This window comes from Musa acuminata, chromosome BXJ1-7 (assembly GCF_036884655.1).
Source record: "Musa acuminata AAA Group cultivar baxijiao chromosome BXJ1-7, Cavendish_Baxijiao_AAA, whole genome shotgun sequence".
NCBI classification, from domain to species: Eukaryota; Viridiplantae; Streptophyta; class Magnoliopsida; order Zingiberales; family Musaceae; genus Musa; species Musa acuminata.
The window spans coordinates 2,522,629-2,538,412 of record NC_088333.1 but is presented as its reverse complement, the minus strand read 5'-3'; the positions used below and the strand labels follow the sequence as shown (position 1 = coordinate 2,538,412).

Here is a 15,784-nt window from a genome sequence, read left to right as displayed (position 1 = left end):
AGATTAAGACACAATAAGATTTACCCATCTTGTATACATAAATAACAAAAAAAAAACTCTATAAAATTGAGATTCTCGTCTCAAGACACAATAAAAGATTTACTCATCCTATATACATAAATAACAAAAAAAACACTCGATAAAATTGAGATTCTCGTCTCAAGACACAATAAAAGATTTACTCATCGTATATACATAAATAACAAAAAAAAACTCGATAAAATTGAGATTCTCATCTCAAGACACAATAAAAAATTTACTCATCCTATATACATAAATAACAAAAAAAACTTAATAAAATTGAGATTCTCGTCTCAAGACACAATAAGATTTACTCATCCTATATACATAAATAATAAAAACAACTCAATAAAATTGAGATTTTCATCTCAAGACACAATAAGATTTACTCATCCTATATACATAAATAACAAAAAAAACTCAATAAAATTGAGATTCTCGGACACAATAAGATTTACTCATCCTATATACATAAATAATAAAAACAACTCAATAAAATTGAGATTTTCATCTCAAGACATAATAAGATTTACTCATCCTATATACATAAATAACAAAAAAAACTCAATAAAATTGAGATTCTCATCTCAAGACATAATAAGCTTTATTCATCCTATATACATAAATAATAATAAAAACTCAATAAAATTAAGATTCTCATCTCAAAACATAAAAAGATTTACTCATCCTATATACATAAATAACAAAAAAATCTCGATAAAATTGAGATTCTCGGACACAATAAAATTTACTCATCCTATATACATAAATAACAAAAAAAACTCGATAAAATTTAGATTCTCGTCTCAAGACACAATAAGATGTACTCATTCTATACACATAAATAACAAAAAAAACTCAATAAAATCAAATTTGAAACAAGCCAAAATACCATGCCCTACTTTTATGACCTAAATGAAACAGTGCACAAGCCACACTCCAATGGTTCTATCCATCATTAAAATCAAATCCCACTTGATGTCTCAACTTTTAACTAGATTTAAAGGTAAGTAGATAAATTAGAAAGGGTTAGATAACACTTCTTAACCATCATTTTATTCCATCTTTCCTGTAAATATTTTTAGAGATGTCATGCAATAATGTCATTTGCCTTCCCCTTCTATTAAAGAATAATTCAGTGGTTGTGGGTTGTCTTCTATTTATTTCGGCATCACCGTTCAACTCACTCATTTATTGCTCAAATAATGGCAAAGAATGCCAAAGTGAATGTGGCCTTTATGTTAGCTTTCATATACACTACAGAAGGCCAAAGTGGTTGGAGAATTCATTGTGGCATGATGTGAAGAAAGAAGACATGGCAAAGCCAATATATTGTGGATGAGAAGTACCCAACTTTAAGCATGCGATAAAGGCGTTCTTTATTTTCTTTGGCATGAGATCAAGTGATCATGCACGATTTTTGGCGGATGGGAGATCTTTGTGTGATAGATTATCAATTTAGGTTTTCAATTGTGGTATAAGCTTCAAATTTGTTTTCTTGATCTTTGATTCACTTATTTCTTATTTTTTTTTATCAAATAAGTTATATATCAATTTGAGTTCGAATGCTAGCCTCCTCTATCACATCATCACAATCATAATCACGATCGACTCTATTGACTTTTGTCCCCTTCGTGATTTACGAGCATAACCGCATGATGAGTTCAAAGTCAATAAGGTGGGGTTGGCCTTCAGTGTCAGTGTCGAGTAAGAGGTTGGCGAACTTGATATCGTGATAAGTGGCATGGAGATATGTGAGGGTGATTGGGGAGACAACGAGGGTAAGAATATGCTAGAGGTCCATAACAAAGGACTACACGAGAATATGACGAAAAGAATATGACGAAAAGTAACAAGATCTCGTAATAGAGCAGAGGTGATCTCGTAACGGAACATAGGTGAAGATATGATGAATATTATAAGAAATAATAGTATCGTAACAAGTGAAAGAAAAAGAGGGTATCTTCCATCAAAAACATTAAAAGATGATTTTTTTGTTTTCATAAAAATGGTCCTCCAAATAAGGATATATATATATATATATATAGTCACTAAATCCAATATGAAATAGAAGAATATAAAGAAGTGCAATGGCTCATCATCCCACCACAATTATTCTATAAAGTTGATCTGTGCATGCAGGCTTTTAGGGTAATGCATTTGCTCATAATAATCTTTTATAGAATACAAATCCTTTGGAAAGGCACTGCCAAATTGAGTCTTTTGGCTGTACCTGCGCCCCTTTTTAATGGTGGCAGTGGCGGTCGCAGTAGCTCGCAAAACAAATCCTCCCGAAGGCCTTTCATCTCGCTCCCACCACCCGTTGAAATCCATCTTCCCTCGCCAACGCTCTGTTCTACGACCCCAAGACCAAATCTTTGACCGCGAGGGATCCTGACCTTGATCTGGTGCCGCTGCGGCTTCATCTGTCCTCGGTAAAGGAGATGGATTTTATTTGGCTGTATCTTGTAGATTCTAATCGACGCTGCTTCAATTTAGATTTTTTTTGTGTTTTTGGGTCGTTTCTGGTAATTTTGGAAGGGTTTCTTGTGATCACGTCCTCGAAATCCGCTTTTGATCCGGTTGTCGAAATTCCTTCCTGTTTAAGCTCTATTGTGCGCGGGTTTTAGCCGTCTCTGCTGAGTATCTCATCGAGATCCATCTTTGTTGCTTGCCCTCTGTTGAATTATTATCGACATCCATCTCTTGAATTATCTCGTCTACAGCTACATTGAATACGAAAATCTCTTCGGATTTTTTTTGGAAACCTTGTGATTTTTTCCTCTGTTTCGGTTCCATCCAAAAAATTGCTTCTTTCTGGTTCTTCAGCATCGGATTTTATGGTACTTTTAGGGTTTCGAAAGCTCTTTTATCTCCTCAGATCACAAAATTTCTGGACGAGACTCATCTCTTGGTCCTCCTGATCTTGAATTTTAGACTCGATTCGTCGTGTTCTTCAATACAACCATGGGCAGCGCGTTCGGCTGTATGCCAAAAGACGACTTGAGTGGTGGCGTGGGGTCGCGGAGCAAGCGGTGCTCCAAGTCGAGGTCACAGAGGAAGATGGCGGCGTCCGAGGAGGAGCTGTTGCACCGCCAGGCCCTCGCAATGGCGATTCAGCAGCACCAGTTGTCGCAGCGGTTCGAAGGATCCATGTCGCGGAGGATTGGGTCCACGAGTTCTCGCCGGCGGGACCTCCCTGATTCGATCACTAATGGAAAACAGGTAACTTCGTATCACATTTTTCTTGAGGAATCCAATCTTACGTCTTGTTTCTTTGTAGTTCATGGATGGTTGATCATTTGCATGATACTTGTAGGTCTAAGCACTAAAAGATCCCTTGATAACATGGTAGACAGTGGTTGTGATGTTGTGCATTAGTCTAACAGTTTCATCTGGTAGATATAAGAGAATTCAGATGTAAAATTGTGATAGACGACTAAATTGTTTATCATTGTACCTCAATCATGCCATGCTGAGAGACTGGAACATATGATATTGGTAGGATTCATGGGCCACATCCTGCTTTTGCAGATATACCCTGATGACAGTCATAAACAATCTTTCCCATGAAGAAGTAGTAACTAGCTACTTATTTGTGCTGGTTTCAAGTCTTTTAGAGCTGTGTGTGCAGCATGAGATCTGGGACAGAAGATGACAAATTTCCAGGTTACACAATGGACTGAGAAAATGTTGTTGACATCCCCCCCTGGGTCATTAGACTTGGAATCACATTCCTTTTCCCTACCAGCTTCACATGCAATTTGAAGAGAATCCTTCTAGATCTTTCTTCTGATGATAAAAAGAAGATGAAAAAAGGACTTTGAGTCAACACAGAATTGTCCAGTAGTCAATGTTCTTTTTTCTTAAGCTCATAATTTTGCAATATGTTGTGATTTTAAAAGATGATACTTATGTAAGTTATGTAAGACCCTTGCTCTGGGTTTGTGGTCGGCATCTCTGTTTTATAGTTGATGCAAAAACTATTTTCGTCAGGTGAAAATCCTAACAATTTGTTCTCTGTCAACTTTTGGAAATTGTATTTTCAGCAACAACTCGTACTTGAGGATCTCGAGACAAGGAAAATTATTCTAGTCCATGGAGAAGGATTTGGAGCTTGGTGTTGGTATAAGATTATCTCTCTTTTAGAGGAAGCAGGACTGAATCCTGTTGCCTTGGATCTCAGAGGTTCTGGGATAAACAACACAGATCCAAACAGCATAACAACCTTAGCAGATTACTCAAAGCCTCTAACTGATTATCTACACAATCTTCTTGATGACGAAAAGGTGAAAGGAACTCTTTCTATGGCTTTTGTTTCTTTGTATCGTACTGAAATTTTGCTTTTGGTTGGAAAATGTATTTTACAGGTCATACTGGTTGGCCATAGCTGTGGAGGTGCTAGCATATCCTATGCAATGGAATGTTACCCAAAAAAGATATCGAAGGCAATATTTCTTACTGCGACAATGGTATTGGATGGACAGAAACCTTTTGATGTGTTCTCTGAGGAAGTAAGTAATACTTTTCAAGAAAATCTCAAAATCTTAAAACAATGCACCAAGGATTGTAATTTCGATCCGTACTGATGTACCGAGCCCTACTCGGTATGGTACGTATCGAGGTGTATCGATGGTACGTTCAAAATTATAAAAAAGAACCTCCAAAAATATCTGAAAATAGAAAAAAATAGATTAGGATTTTTAAGTTAGAAATAAATATAAATTTAGTATAATTTTCACAAAAATAATGTAAATTGATCCAATATCGATCGAATTTTGATTAAATTATTATTAAAACCACTAATCACAGTATTAAAAAAAACTTAATTAAACCTATTATACCTTCACAAGCATATGACTCAATCCATAATATGTATGAAATATAAAGATTTGACCTAAGTATCTAATTTTAAAAAAATCAATATTAAACACACTAATCACAACATTAAAGACTTTAATTACTCCCTAATTAACACCATTCTACCATCAAAAATATATTAAACAACATATTAGACATTAACTCATACACAACATAAAATAGGTTTAATCATCTCATAAATCAATAAAAATATAGAAAGAGAATACATACCTCTTAATTAGAGTGTTCTTCTCTTAATCCTCCTAAATTAGCCTTCTAAATTTGATCCAATTCATAAATCTTAGCTTTGTTGAGTTTAGGAGAGTGAAAATGTGAGAATAAGAAAGATATGTGAGTGAAAAATGTTTGAGAGAGTTTAAGAGATTGAGAGAGTGAAATGAGTTGAAAGGGGAGGGGGAGGAAAGGGTTTAAAAATCTTTTTCTAAACTTCAAACGGTCAAATTAACCGTTTGAAATAGGAAAATCTCAGCCCTTGATGGGTAACGACCAAAATCCAACTGTTACCGACCAGTCGGGTTTCGATCGTTACCACCCATACAGACCCCATATCGCCCAATACAGGGTCAAGTGACTGGTACCGCTCGGTAGAAGGCAGTCCGTATCCTATCGAATCGGTACATACCGCTTGTACTAGGCAATATGCATCGGCACAACAAACCCTGTCATGCACTTCAATCTTGCATGAATCTTTTTATGCAAAATCCGAGAGCAATTGCAATATTTTGATCAGACTGATAAAGCTCAGACAGAAATTTCATGGACTATTAGTCATGTCAGTTTAAAAATTTAATATTGGTACTCATGTCTCCTCTTCACTGTCTAACTTGTTTATTTGTAACACTTTGCAGCTAGCATCTGCTGATGTTTTCCTGAAAGAGTCACAGTTTCTAGTTTATGGAAATGGAAGTGACAACCCTCCTACAGGTCTCATGTTTGACAAACAACATATCAGAAGTGGTCTATATTTCAACCAGAGTCCTCCCAAGGTTTGAGTTGATGCCATCTCATCTAGTTCCACTTCTCTTTTCTTCAAAAACATGTACATACAGTTGCATTTAACTTTGCATGACTCATGAAGAAACAGATGATCCAATGCACAAGACTTGCTGCCAATGTCGAATATAGGAAGGGTTAATGTACAACCTTACCCTAGACGCAAAGAGGTTTTCATAATTTGGATCTTGATCACCCAAGATAATAGAGCAACCTTACCATTATAACAAGCTACCCTCTACGACTTGCCTGTTCTAAAATTCTTATTTGATCAATCATACTAAATGCATGTTAAGTTTTGTTCTGTTACTTTTTCCTATGTTTATTTATGTATATCCTGTGGTTTCCAAATATAACAGAATTTTAGCTTATTGTTGACTGTCACATAATTTTGCAAATGAAAAGACCTTGTCATCAATGAGTTTGACTAGACCAACACTGTGACCGTGATATATGGATGGTTAACAGTAATGAACCACCTAAATCAGTTGAATATACTGATATATACAAAATAGTCTCCTCTGGAAAAGAGAGGCTGCTATTTTGTTACACTAGGTTATATCTGACAAACTTGTATCTTCCTGTCAACCATGTCTGCAGTGTATAAGCAATCAAATACATATTACATAGCATGCTAGCTTAACTCAAAATTTAGGTCCATAAGCAAGATCTGCATATGTTAGGTTATATTAATTCGCATAAGACTCACATCTGAGTAAATTTAGTTGAATGTGCAGTTTTATCAGAGATGTTTCATGCGAGAAACCTGGTTTAACATGACTGTGGTGTTCCTGAAACTTTCTTGACCATTATTCTGGATGTCATTGTCGAATAAATTATCAGTTTTCATTCAGAATGAGTTTCTCTCTTTTAAAGAAACAGTGCATGATTCTTTGCAGGATATTTCTCTGGCCACTGTATCCATGAGAACTATTCCACTGGAACCGATCATGGAGAAGCTCTCTCTCACCCCTGAAAACTATGGCATGGTCCGGCGATTTTTCATCCAGACGCTGGATGACCGCATGCTCTCACCTGACGTCCAAGAGAAGTTGGTCAGGGAGAACCCCCCGCATGGGATCTACAAGATCAAAGGGAGCGACCACTGCCCCTTCTTCTCGAAGCCACAGTCACTGTATAAGATTTTGCTTGAGATTGCACAACTCCCATAACAAAAAACTTACTGTTGTTATTCTACATCAGAAAGAGGAGACATCTTGCCCTGTGGGGGTTGTATAGAAAAAGGCTAGCAATTAGATAGCAGGAAGGTTAGTTTTGGTTACAGGAAATTGGAAGGCACAGAAGAAGTTATGCATTTGTATTTAGGAAGACAAGATTCTCTTTGAAGTATGAGGTCATTAGCAACTTAGCAGTTACGGATCTTTTGGTCACTTGCCTGTCAGATTAAAATTTGGAAACACCTGTTCTATCGAATTGTGCATTTTTTATTATGCTGTAGGAACTCTATCCTTGCCTCCATAAGTTCTAGTTGCATTGTAACTTCATAGAGTGGACAGAAGTAATCATCAAAATCTTTGTTGCATGCCACATGTAGCAGTGCACAAACTCTGTAATTGATACTTTTTACCGTCACAAATGAAGTTTACAGAACGATTCGGAGTGTTTTGTGTAGTTAGTCAAGGTTGCAGAAGGATAACCATATATACCCACTACAGGATTCTGAAAGAAATGAAAGTATTTGCTGGACTTGAAAGCTTTTCTTTTTTCGGATTTAATCATGCTGTAACTCCTTGAGCCATTCCTTGGTTGATAACTATGTATTTAGCACACACTTTAGTGCATTGTTATTTTTCCATTGATTTAGGAAGAATAGAAACTTTTGATTATATAGAGGCAATGTATGATTCATTCAATATTGGACATGGAAGGATATTTGAGTTGGTTTATAGGAGGACTAGATGAATCCATGATGGCTGGTGGTTTATGGCATGAGCATATTGCTCATACACATGATGAACATGTTATCAGCTCTGAAGGTTTTTTTTGTCTTGTTCTTGTTGTATGAGCCAATTGCTCATCTTGTGGAGTATATATATAAGGCCTTATTAACTTCCTAAAGAGAACATTAGATTATACACCAATGAAAAAGCATATCCATGTGAAAATTTACTGCATATGAATAAGATTTTGAATCACACCAGATTGTTACTTTGTGGGCATAACTTTGTAATGGGGGATTACCATTGATCCTATATACATTACGCATCCTGGGTGTGGATGATGCTTCTGTTCACATCAAACTTATCCAGGTAGATACTAGACAATCCAAGCAATCTATTATAAGGAAACAAACAACAAAAGTTTACTCTGATTCAAACAAACATCACATGTTATAGAAAAGCTGCATTTTGATCACTTCAAAAGCAGAAACATGCAAGGAAGAAGCAACAAAATTACTCGGGAAGAAGCCAAACTTTATAGAACATATGGAGAAGTTCTAATAGCCAGTTGATTTCTGGACCTGATTATGAATATGGTTTAGGATGGTAGAAAAGACAACACAGTTAAAAAAAATAACAACAGAGAAATGATTAAGATTACCCAGAAACTGAAAACCTGATCAAAATTCATGTAAGATGAAAAGAGCAAATGAGAAGGTTGGCATAACTAAAGGGAAGAAATAATTGGATGTCTGCTCTCCAGAATAAATGGAAGAAATTTTGATGAATCTTTAATGATATCTAAGAGAAGCCTTCATGCTTAGTTGAATCAAGAAGGCAACTGAATTCTGCAGTTCCAGAAGAAACTGGAAAATCTCAACTCGGCACACAGATTGAAAAGCCTGAATATCTTAAGCATTGTCATCATGCTGTAAAATCCTCCCAAGTATAACAGGTTGATTTAAGAAGAAGATACATATGAACAGCACTTAACATATTGCTAACATACACAAGAACAAAAAAGAGACGAGCCAATACACAGCACAGAAACAACAAGCATCATAGATTTTCTCCCATGTAGAGCAATGAATAAATATGCTGCATATCCAAAAACTTCTCCACTTCCAAGTGAATCCTCTCATACATATCACTCCCTATGGAAAGTGCATGCTTCCTCCATTCCTGTTCTTTTTTAGAGTATTCAACTGCATATTTACCATGTTTGTGCGACTACCTCAGTTTCCGAAGCAGACATATACTTAGAAACCCATAGAACAAAGTGTTTCCGCCTTATTTCCTCGAAAATTCTTGGTCCCAAAATCCAACCTCTTCTCTACTACTTTCCTGAAACACAATGGAAACCCTTGCACACTGCCAACCAAGCACCAAACAGGACCAAGCAGATAATTACATCGGCAGCTACGACTATCTTCACATGGCGCCACCACAGCCTCCTCCCTGGTTGTTGCGAGTGAGGCCTTGATGAGCTCGAGCTCCTTTGCAGTGACATTGTCCCCATTGTCTGTTGTGCCACATTAATATTTACCGTGCCATCAGCATGGTCTTCAACCACATCATCACTTTGAACTACTTTATCCTTCATCTTCTTCTTCTTCTTCTCGTGATGCTTGATCCCCAGCAATGGCGCCTCTGTAGAAACAGAACCATCACTAGATGCAACCTGCTCAGAATTTTCATCCAATGCAAAGGCAGATTTGGGCATGTTCTCCAATGATGCTATAAGCCTCTGGATGATGGGCACCAACTCGTCGTGAAAACCATTCTTCACCACCTTCTTAAAGCCTTCCTGAATGTGCTCCAGGAACCGAAGAATGGCCAAATTCCCTACGCTTGGATCTACGATGGCAAAATACGTGTGCCCATCGACCATCAAGAACCCGAAGGTCCTGGCTCCCACAGTGTGGAAATACCACTTGTGGAAAGCCGGTGCATTCTCGAGGCAGAGAACGGCCAAGGTCTCAAGCTCGCAGCCATTGCTATTGTGAGAGTACAGAATCTTGTTCCCCTTGGCGACACAGCAGTAGACTGTGTTGTCAATGGAAGAAGAACCCATCATAGAGCTCTCTCCCAATCCTACTTCTATGGATTGGGAATTGGACGAAACAAGCCTCACGGGTTTGGACCGCCGCGAATTCATCAAATCTCTGAGCTTTGAAAGACTTCCGAATTAACATCCGAATCCCTAAAAAAGAATGCCTTTTCCCCCTCTCCTTATGGGAGATCAGACCGCAGTTCTTTCTAGGGTTTTGGAATTTGCTCACAGGCAAACCAACTCAAATTAATGTATCCAACGCTAGCGTTTCAAAACCTTATCCTTGCACTCCGCCCTCTTCATCAAAGGATCTAAATTCCAAAGACTCCTGATCAAAATTCCAGCTGAATATCTATCTACAAAAAGACGATTTTTTTTTGAACTTGCAACCGATCAAAGTGGAACAGGAACCGATCAGAGAACAACTCAGCGAAGATCTATGATGATAAAAGAATCAGATCGAGGGGAGTAGTACCGCGAGTGGAGGCGATCGATCCTCTTCTCCTCCACAGCAGCTTCCAAGTAGCAAAGCGAGGCTTTAAGGATTTGATTCCCAGGGCTCGCAGAAGTTGATTAGAAGATAGATGAATCGCATATCTGATACGAAGAACATCAACATAGATTTTTTTCTGTAAATTTTGTGGGAATTAAAGGAGAGATTGGATTAATGGGCAACGATTTCACCGTCCGAGGCGAAAAAAACTGGTTTATGGAGCATTCGTGTCGAAAGTCGTCTCTTTGATCGTACTGGTTTATGCAAGAGTAGGAATTGGGCTTCTCAGATAGGAATTGAAAGCATAATGGAGTTAGGTATATGAATGTGATGTTTCGTTTTCATTGACTATTTATTTATTAGAGTCTTTATTTTATTCTTCCCTCAATTATCAATTTTGATTAGTGAGACTTTATGAGATATATATATATATATAATTAATTAATTAATTAATAGGTCTAAGTGAAAGACTTTACAATTATTGTATTATTTGACACACAATGAATTTACATTAAGTTAAATTAGTTAGTTAACTATTTAAGCTAATCAGTACTAACCATGATTATTAATAATTATTTATACTAAAATTTGAAATATCTAAATATCATTGATAATTCTGAAATTTTAAACGACATTAATGATAACTGGAATCTCAACTCTGTGTCTTTTTTGACAATTCAATTATAGTTGATTTAAAAAGATTAGTAAGTAAATTATTGAAATATATATTTTTAAAATTATTATAGTAAAATATTATTGACAACATGATTAGCTCGATATAGTCCAGATCGAATGAGCAAGGTTATCTAATGCACATCCAATCCAAGGTAAAAATATCGAATGTTCGATGTATCACCTATACGAAGATCGAGATCGAAATAGATTTTTTGACTTGATCCATTCGACATTCAAATTAGTAACTCGAAGTAGATGAGTATGATTATAAGTGGTGAAAAGAATGATCCCCTTTTTATTATACTAAAAATGAGTTTTTATACCTTTTGGTAAAGAATTACATAATATGAAATATTATATAAGAAGACAGCCACCGACAATCTTCTCTTTGTACGAGTGTGTAAGAAGACAACCCTTAACCATGTAGAGGTCATGTGTCGGATGACGATTGATCGACGATGCTCTCCCTATAAAAAATATTAGATGAAATATTAATATTAATATTTATATTCTATAAATTTTATTTAAATTTATATACATGCGCGATATTATTGGCAAGAGATTATTTTCATAATTTACATGTCTTTAAATTTAAATAAAGATAAAAACTACAAATAAAAACTTAAATACACTTAATTTAATTAAAATATATACGATTTTCTAAAATTTAAAATATATTTTTTTACATACGATAAAAAAAATGGAATATTAATGGTGAGAGATTACAGCGCTTGTTAGAAAATAAACTTTGGATCAAACAGCAAAACCAGCAAAAGAAAAATTCAACAACCGATGATTAAAAGGATCCAAACTACGAAGTAGTAGCATCTCTCACTGACCACATAATACAGAATACATTTTGCAATGCTGATGACTTGTTGGCTGCATTCAACTCTTACATAAAGACGAAGGAAACAACTCTCTCAAAGATCCACAGCAAGTAGTTTCTACTCGGTCCTGATCATGAAACACACACTCACCCATAAGACGACGACGACGACCTGCAGAACACAAAAGCTTCATTCAACTTCCGATAGACGCCGGGGAGATGCTGAAGAGAAGGCGGCGATCGGCTTTCGAGGAGACGAGGCCTCCGGAAATAGTCGTCCCGAAGTCGGCTTGGCTCTGTCGTCGTTCGGCAACAGCAAGCGGAATGCCCAACCAAGGATGTCCGGCGCGAAAACTCGATACAGCAGGAAGACGTCGTACCAGCTCGGATGCTTCGCGTGTGCGTAGCCCCGACACACGTCTGCGACCATCAGCTTCGCAAACTCTTCGACATGCCCTCCGGCGAGGCGCACCTACAAATCAAAATCACACTTGTTTGATGACTCGCACACTACTAAGTTCGAGTGGTGATCGCTATTCCAAGTTGACTTACCTCTCTGTCTTCCTTCCATTGCATCTCTGCTCCCTCCTCGAGCGTAAACCTCCCTCTGCTAACATCGCTACCTATCCACCCATGGGTTGCAATCGTGATGCCTACATCTTCTTCCAGTTCAAATCTTAAGGTCTCGTAGAAATTAACCACAGCCGCCTTTGCTGCCTACAAACCAATGAAGAATCAGACATACTCGAAACATTCATCCGTCCATAATATAGCATAAATATAAGAACACTCAGATTCTTTCTTTCTGAGCACCCACTGCATAAAGGCTCATCCTTGGCATAGGAAGCCAACTCTCCATGGATGCATCGACAAGGATTCGGCCGCGGGTTTGCCTCAAGTATGGAAGGGCAACATAGGTTGGATAAACATTTCCCCAGAAATTGATATCCTGATACATTCCACAAAACAGTCAGGTTTACTGCTCAACATCTGATTCGTCACAGTAATTTTTATGCAAATTAAACCCAAAAATTGGAAAATTCAGTATCTTTTTGAAACAAAACTAGTGTGAGCAGCATTGCATTTCAGAATCCTATCAACGTAACATACAGATTATGACTGTGATGCTCAAGTGGTGGGAGTCTCAAACCTTCAGAACAAATAGTCAGGTAATGGAGCCTTAGTTAGATCGGACCTAGTGATTAACATGGATGTGTAAGAAGAAAGTGAAGCAAGCAGATGTGGCAGTGGTCATACCATCATGTGTGGAAAGACAGCAGGGTCTGTGGCCTCCTCAAAGTAGAAGTTATGCCCCAGGCTTGCAGTGTTGACAAGATGATGCACTGCCAAGTACAAATATTTAGAACAAGTATCATAATTGCGACAAAGGTGTAATCCCTAATCGTATCGTATCGTTGATCGGCTATTACATACCATCTGAAAGATTCAGAGATATCAAGAAACATGTATCGTCGATCGACTATTACATACCATCTGAAAAGATTCAAAGATATCAAGAAACATGTTCGCCTCGCTAAACTGACTAGGCATCGATAATTTGAAGTTGCTATTTGAATTAAATGATAGAGTTTTCTCAAGCTAACATTAATTGATCATCCCTAGATTATGAGAACAATAAAGCTTTGTGATTCATGGCAGCAGCTAATTGACAGTTGTATTAACAGCAGAGCCTTACATGAACCTAACAAGCCGAGATAGATATGGAACTCAATACAAGTACAGAACAAACATTAGAAAACTGCTGAATAAAATTTGCATTCAAACAATTAATCTTAGAAACAACACAGACTCTCTTGTTATGCAGCACACAAAGCAAAACATGTTCAGAAGATCACTGCATATCGTGCCTAGTCGCAAACATTGATTCACTTGCGTAGCTTGGTCATACGAGTAATCTTAGAACAGCTAGGGAAACTTCAATTTATATTGTAACATTAGTAAAAGGATTAGATTGGTGTGTATGGATGACAATGAAGAACAGATACAATCAGAGTCCAGTCGACGCCAATCAATTACTAAAAACTACAAATTTACGTCATATGAATAGTCATAGAACAGCTAGGGAAACTTCAATTTATATTGTAACATTAGTAAAAGGATTAGATTGGTGTGTATGGATGACAATGAAGAACAGATACAATCAGAGTCCAGTCGACGCCAATCAATTACTAAAAACTACAAATTTACGTCATATGAATAGTCATAGAACAACTAGAGAAGCTTCAATTTATATTGTAACATTCGTAAAAGGATTAGATTGGTGTGTATGGATGACAATGAAGAACAGATACAATCAGAGTCCAGTCGACGCCAATCAATTACTAAAAACTACAAATTTACGTCATATGAGTAGTCTTAGAACAGCTAGAGAAGCTTCAATTTATATTGTAACATTCGTAAAAGGATTAGATTGGTGTGTATGGATGACAATGAAGAACAGATACAATCAGAGTCCAGTCGACGCCAATCAATTACTAAAAACTACAAATTTACATAACAGAATATCGAAACTTACAATGGCCAAAGTAACTTATGGTGTCACTTATAAATCTTCTGCACTCCTCTTCCTTGACAACATCAGCAGCCATCACAAGTACATGCTTGGCACCCAAGAGTCTAGCGTTCTCCCTGATTCCCCAAAGTCGATTCTCCCTCCTTGCCACCAACACCAAATTTGCTTTTCTTCTTGCATATTCATAAGCTAATTGCTGCATTTGTAATTACTTAAGAGAACATTAAATTTAGATCAAAATCTTGCGATGAATGAGTGTTTGTAGTAATGAATGTAACTCAGCAACCATAACCATCAACAAAGAGAAATATTATGTTAAGTTGCTATATTTAGAGCGGTTTATGTGAATAAATAAATGTTCTTTATTTTCATCATTTCCTTTGCAATCTACTATTTATCACACACCAAACTTTGAATTGGTTTTATAGTCAACATTAAACAAAGAGATAGAAGTTATTTAAAATTGTCGATCGGTTCGTAGGAACAACATAAAATTAATGATACGAACATAACGACATTTTCACCATCTGAAGTTGTGTTCGATGAAATGGCGCAAGTATGCAGTTGAGCTAGCATAATATACTATCCGAAAAATAACATACAACATTTAGGATACAAATAGCTACCAAAATTTCCAATTTATGGTTCATCGTTCATCTCAATATGCTTTTGCATATATTTCTGTACTTGTTATCGATTCATGAACTGCAAAATGAAGCTTTCTAGATGGACTTCTATGGAGACTCGCCTCTCCACCTGCACTGCCCCGCCGCCGATGGCCAGAATCTTATATGCTCGTGTAAACGATTGTATACAAATGCGATACTCAAACTTCCCAGATACCAATTCACAACCTGTAGCGCACTAATGACCTGCTTCTCCATGTAAAGATTCAGTAGATTGACATCCTTCTATGAAAGACATGTCTACAAGTTCTTCTCACGTAGTCGATTGTTCAGTAGTAAATCCAGTAATGCACGAAACCTTTTGAACTCATTCCATCACCGGACAATATAAGGATGAATTAAGCAACAGGATGAAAAAAGGGGCAAATTCCTACGGTGAGACGGTGGTATGGATCATATGAGCTAAGTTGTAGTGAATTGACTAGTACACAACCGTACCTCTCCGATGGCCGAGGAGGCTCCAGTGATGAGAACCACCTTGTTCTCCATGTTCTCTCTGTACAAGGTCTTGAAGAACCACTCCAAGGCATGGAGGAAGGAGATGGTTGGCCATGCGAAGGCCAGAATGATCATGCTTGCCGGTGGCACCACAGAGTTCAGGACGGCGTTCAACAGATCCATCGATCGAATGATAGAGAGAGAATGGCCGATAGGGGTCGTAAGCGTTTTGTTGAGAGGTCCTGTTGAGGAGATCAGAACCCAGAGAGATAGACGAGGGT

General features: G+C 37.2%; 3 protein-coding genes across 7 annotated transcripts; 1 reads left to right on the top strand and 2 right to left on the bottom strand.

Moving 5' to 3' along the window:
* The first annotated feature begins 2,223 nt into the window (after positions 1-2,223).
* Positions 2,224-7,509, top strand: LOC103990783 (putative methylesterase 12, chloroplastic). 2 transcript variants are annotated; one of them, XM_009410047.3, is made up of 6 exons: positions 2,224-2,456; positions 2,903-3,246; positions 4,071-4,310; positions 4,392-4,535; positions 5,751-5,888; positions 6,795-7,509. In XM_009410047.3, exons 2-6 carry the CDS (start codon positions 2,989-2,991, stop codon positions 7,065-7,067), a joined length of 1,053 nt encoding a protein of 350 aa, XP_009408322.2. In that variant the 5' UTR covers positions 2,224-2,456; positions 2,903-2,988; the 3' UTR covers positions 7,068-7,509. The 2 variants fall into 2 exon arrangements, with proteins under 2 accessions (XP_009408322.2, XP_009408321.2); XM_009410046.3 differs by having other exon boundaries at positions 2,228-2,456; positions 2,959-3,246.
* A 1,180-nt stretch (positions 7,510-8,689) lies between these two features.
* On the bottom strand, positions 8,690-10,623 carry LOC135678192 (phytolongin Phyl1.1-like). Of its 4 annotated transcripts, none has more exons than XM_065190703.1 (2): positions 10,325-10,623; positions 8,690-10,201 (listed from the first exon to the last, which is right to left on the bottom strand). In XM_065190703.1, the coding sequence occupies exon 2, from the start codon at positions 9,952-9,954 to the stop codon at positions 9,133-9,135; it is 822 nt and encodes a 273-aa protein (XP_065046775.1). In that variant the 5' UTR covers positions 9,955-10,201; positions 10,325-10,623; the 3' UTR covers positions 8,690-9,132. The 4 variants fall into 4 exon arrangements, with proteins under 4 accessions (XP_065046775.1, XP_065046773.1, XP_065046772.1 ...); XM_065190701.1 differs by having other exon boundaries at positions 8,690-10,231; positions 10,325-10,617; XM_065190700.1 differs by having other exon boundaries at positions 8,690-10,205; positions 10,325-10,617.
* A 1,413-nt stretch (positions 10,624-12,036) lies between these two features.
* On the bottom strand, positions 12,037-15,720 carry LOC135680086 (11-beta-hydroxysteroid dehydrogenase B-like). The gene is made up of 6 exons (XM_065194078.1): positions 15,504-15,720; positions 14,383-14,575; positions 13,104-13,189; positions 12,664-12,795; positions 12,399-12,563; positions 12,037-12,318 (listed from the first exon to the last, which is right to left on the bottom strand). Exons 1-6 carry the CDS (start codon positions 15,684-15,686, stop codon positions 12,037-12,039), a joined length of 1,041 nt encoding a protein of 346 aa, XP_065050150.1. The 5' UTR covers positions 15,687-15,720.
* Between the last annotated feature and the right edge of the window lie 64 nt (positions 15,721-15,784).

Bases quoted from the DNA above. Each gene is read 5' to 3' on its own strand.
- LOC103990783 (XM_009410047.3), top strand. From the start codon at position 2,989: ATGGGCAGCGCGTTCGGCTGTATGCCAAAAGACGACTTGAGTGGTGGC. The intron at 3,247-4,070 runs GTAACTTCGTAT...TTGTATTTTCAG, and splicing joins CGATCACTAATGGAAAACAG to CAACAACTCGTACTTGAGGA. The intron at 4,536-5,750 runs GTAAGTAATACT...AACACTTTGCAG, and splicing joins TTGATGTGTTCTCTGAGGAA to CTAGCATCTGCTGATGTTTT.
- LOC135678192 (XM_065190703.1), bottom strand. From the start codon at position 9,954: ATGAATTCGCGGCGGTCCAAACCCGTGAGGCTTGTTTCGTCCAATTCC.
- LOC135680086 (XM_065194078.1), bottom strand. From the start codon at position 15,686: ATGGATCTGTTGAACGCCGTCCTGAACTCTGTGGTGCCACCGGCAAGC. The intron at 14,576-15,503 runs GTACGGTTGTGT...TTACAAATGCAG, and splicing joins CCTCCTCGGCCATCGGAGAG to CAATTAGCTTATGAATATGC. The intron at 12,564-12,663 runs GTGGGTGCTCAG...ATTGGTTTGTAG, and splicing joins CAAGGATGAGCCTTTATGCA to GCAGCAAAGGCGGCTGTGGT.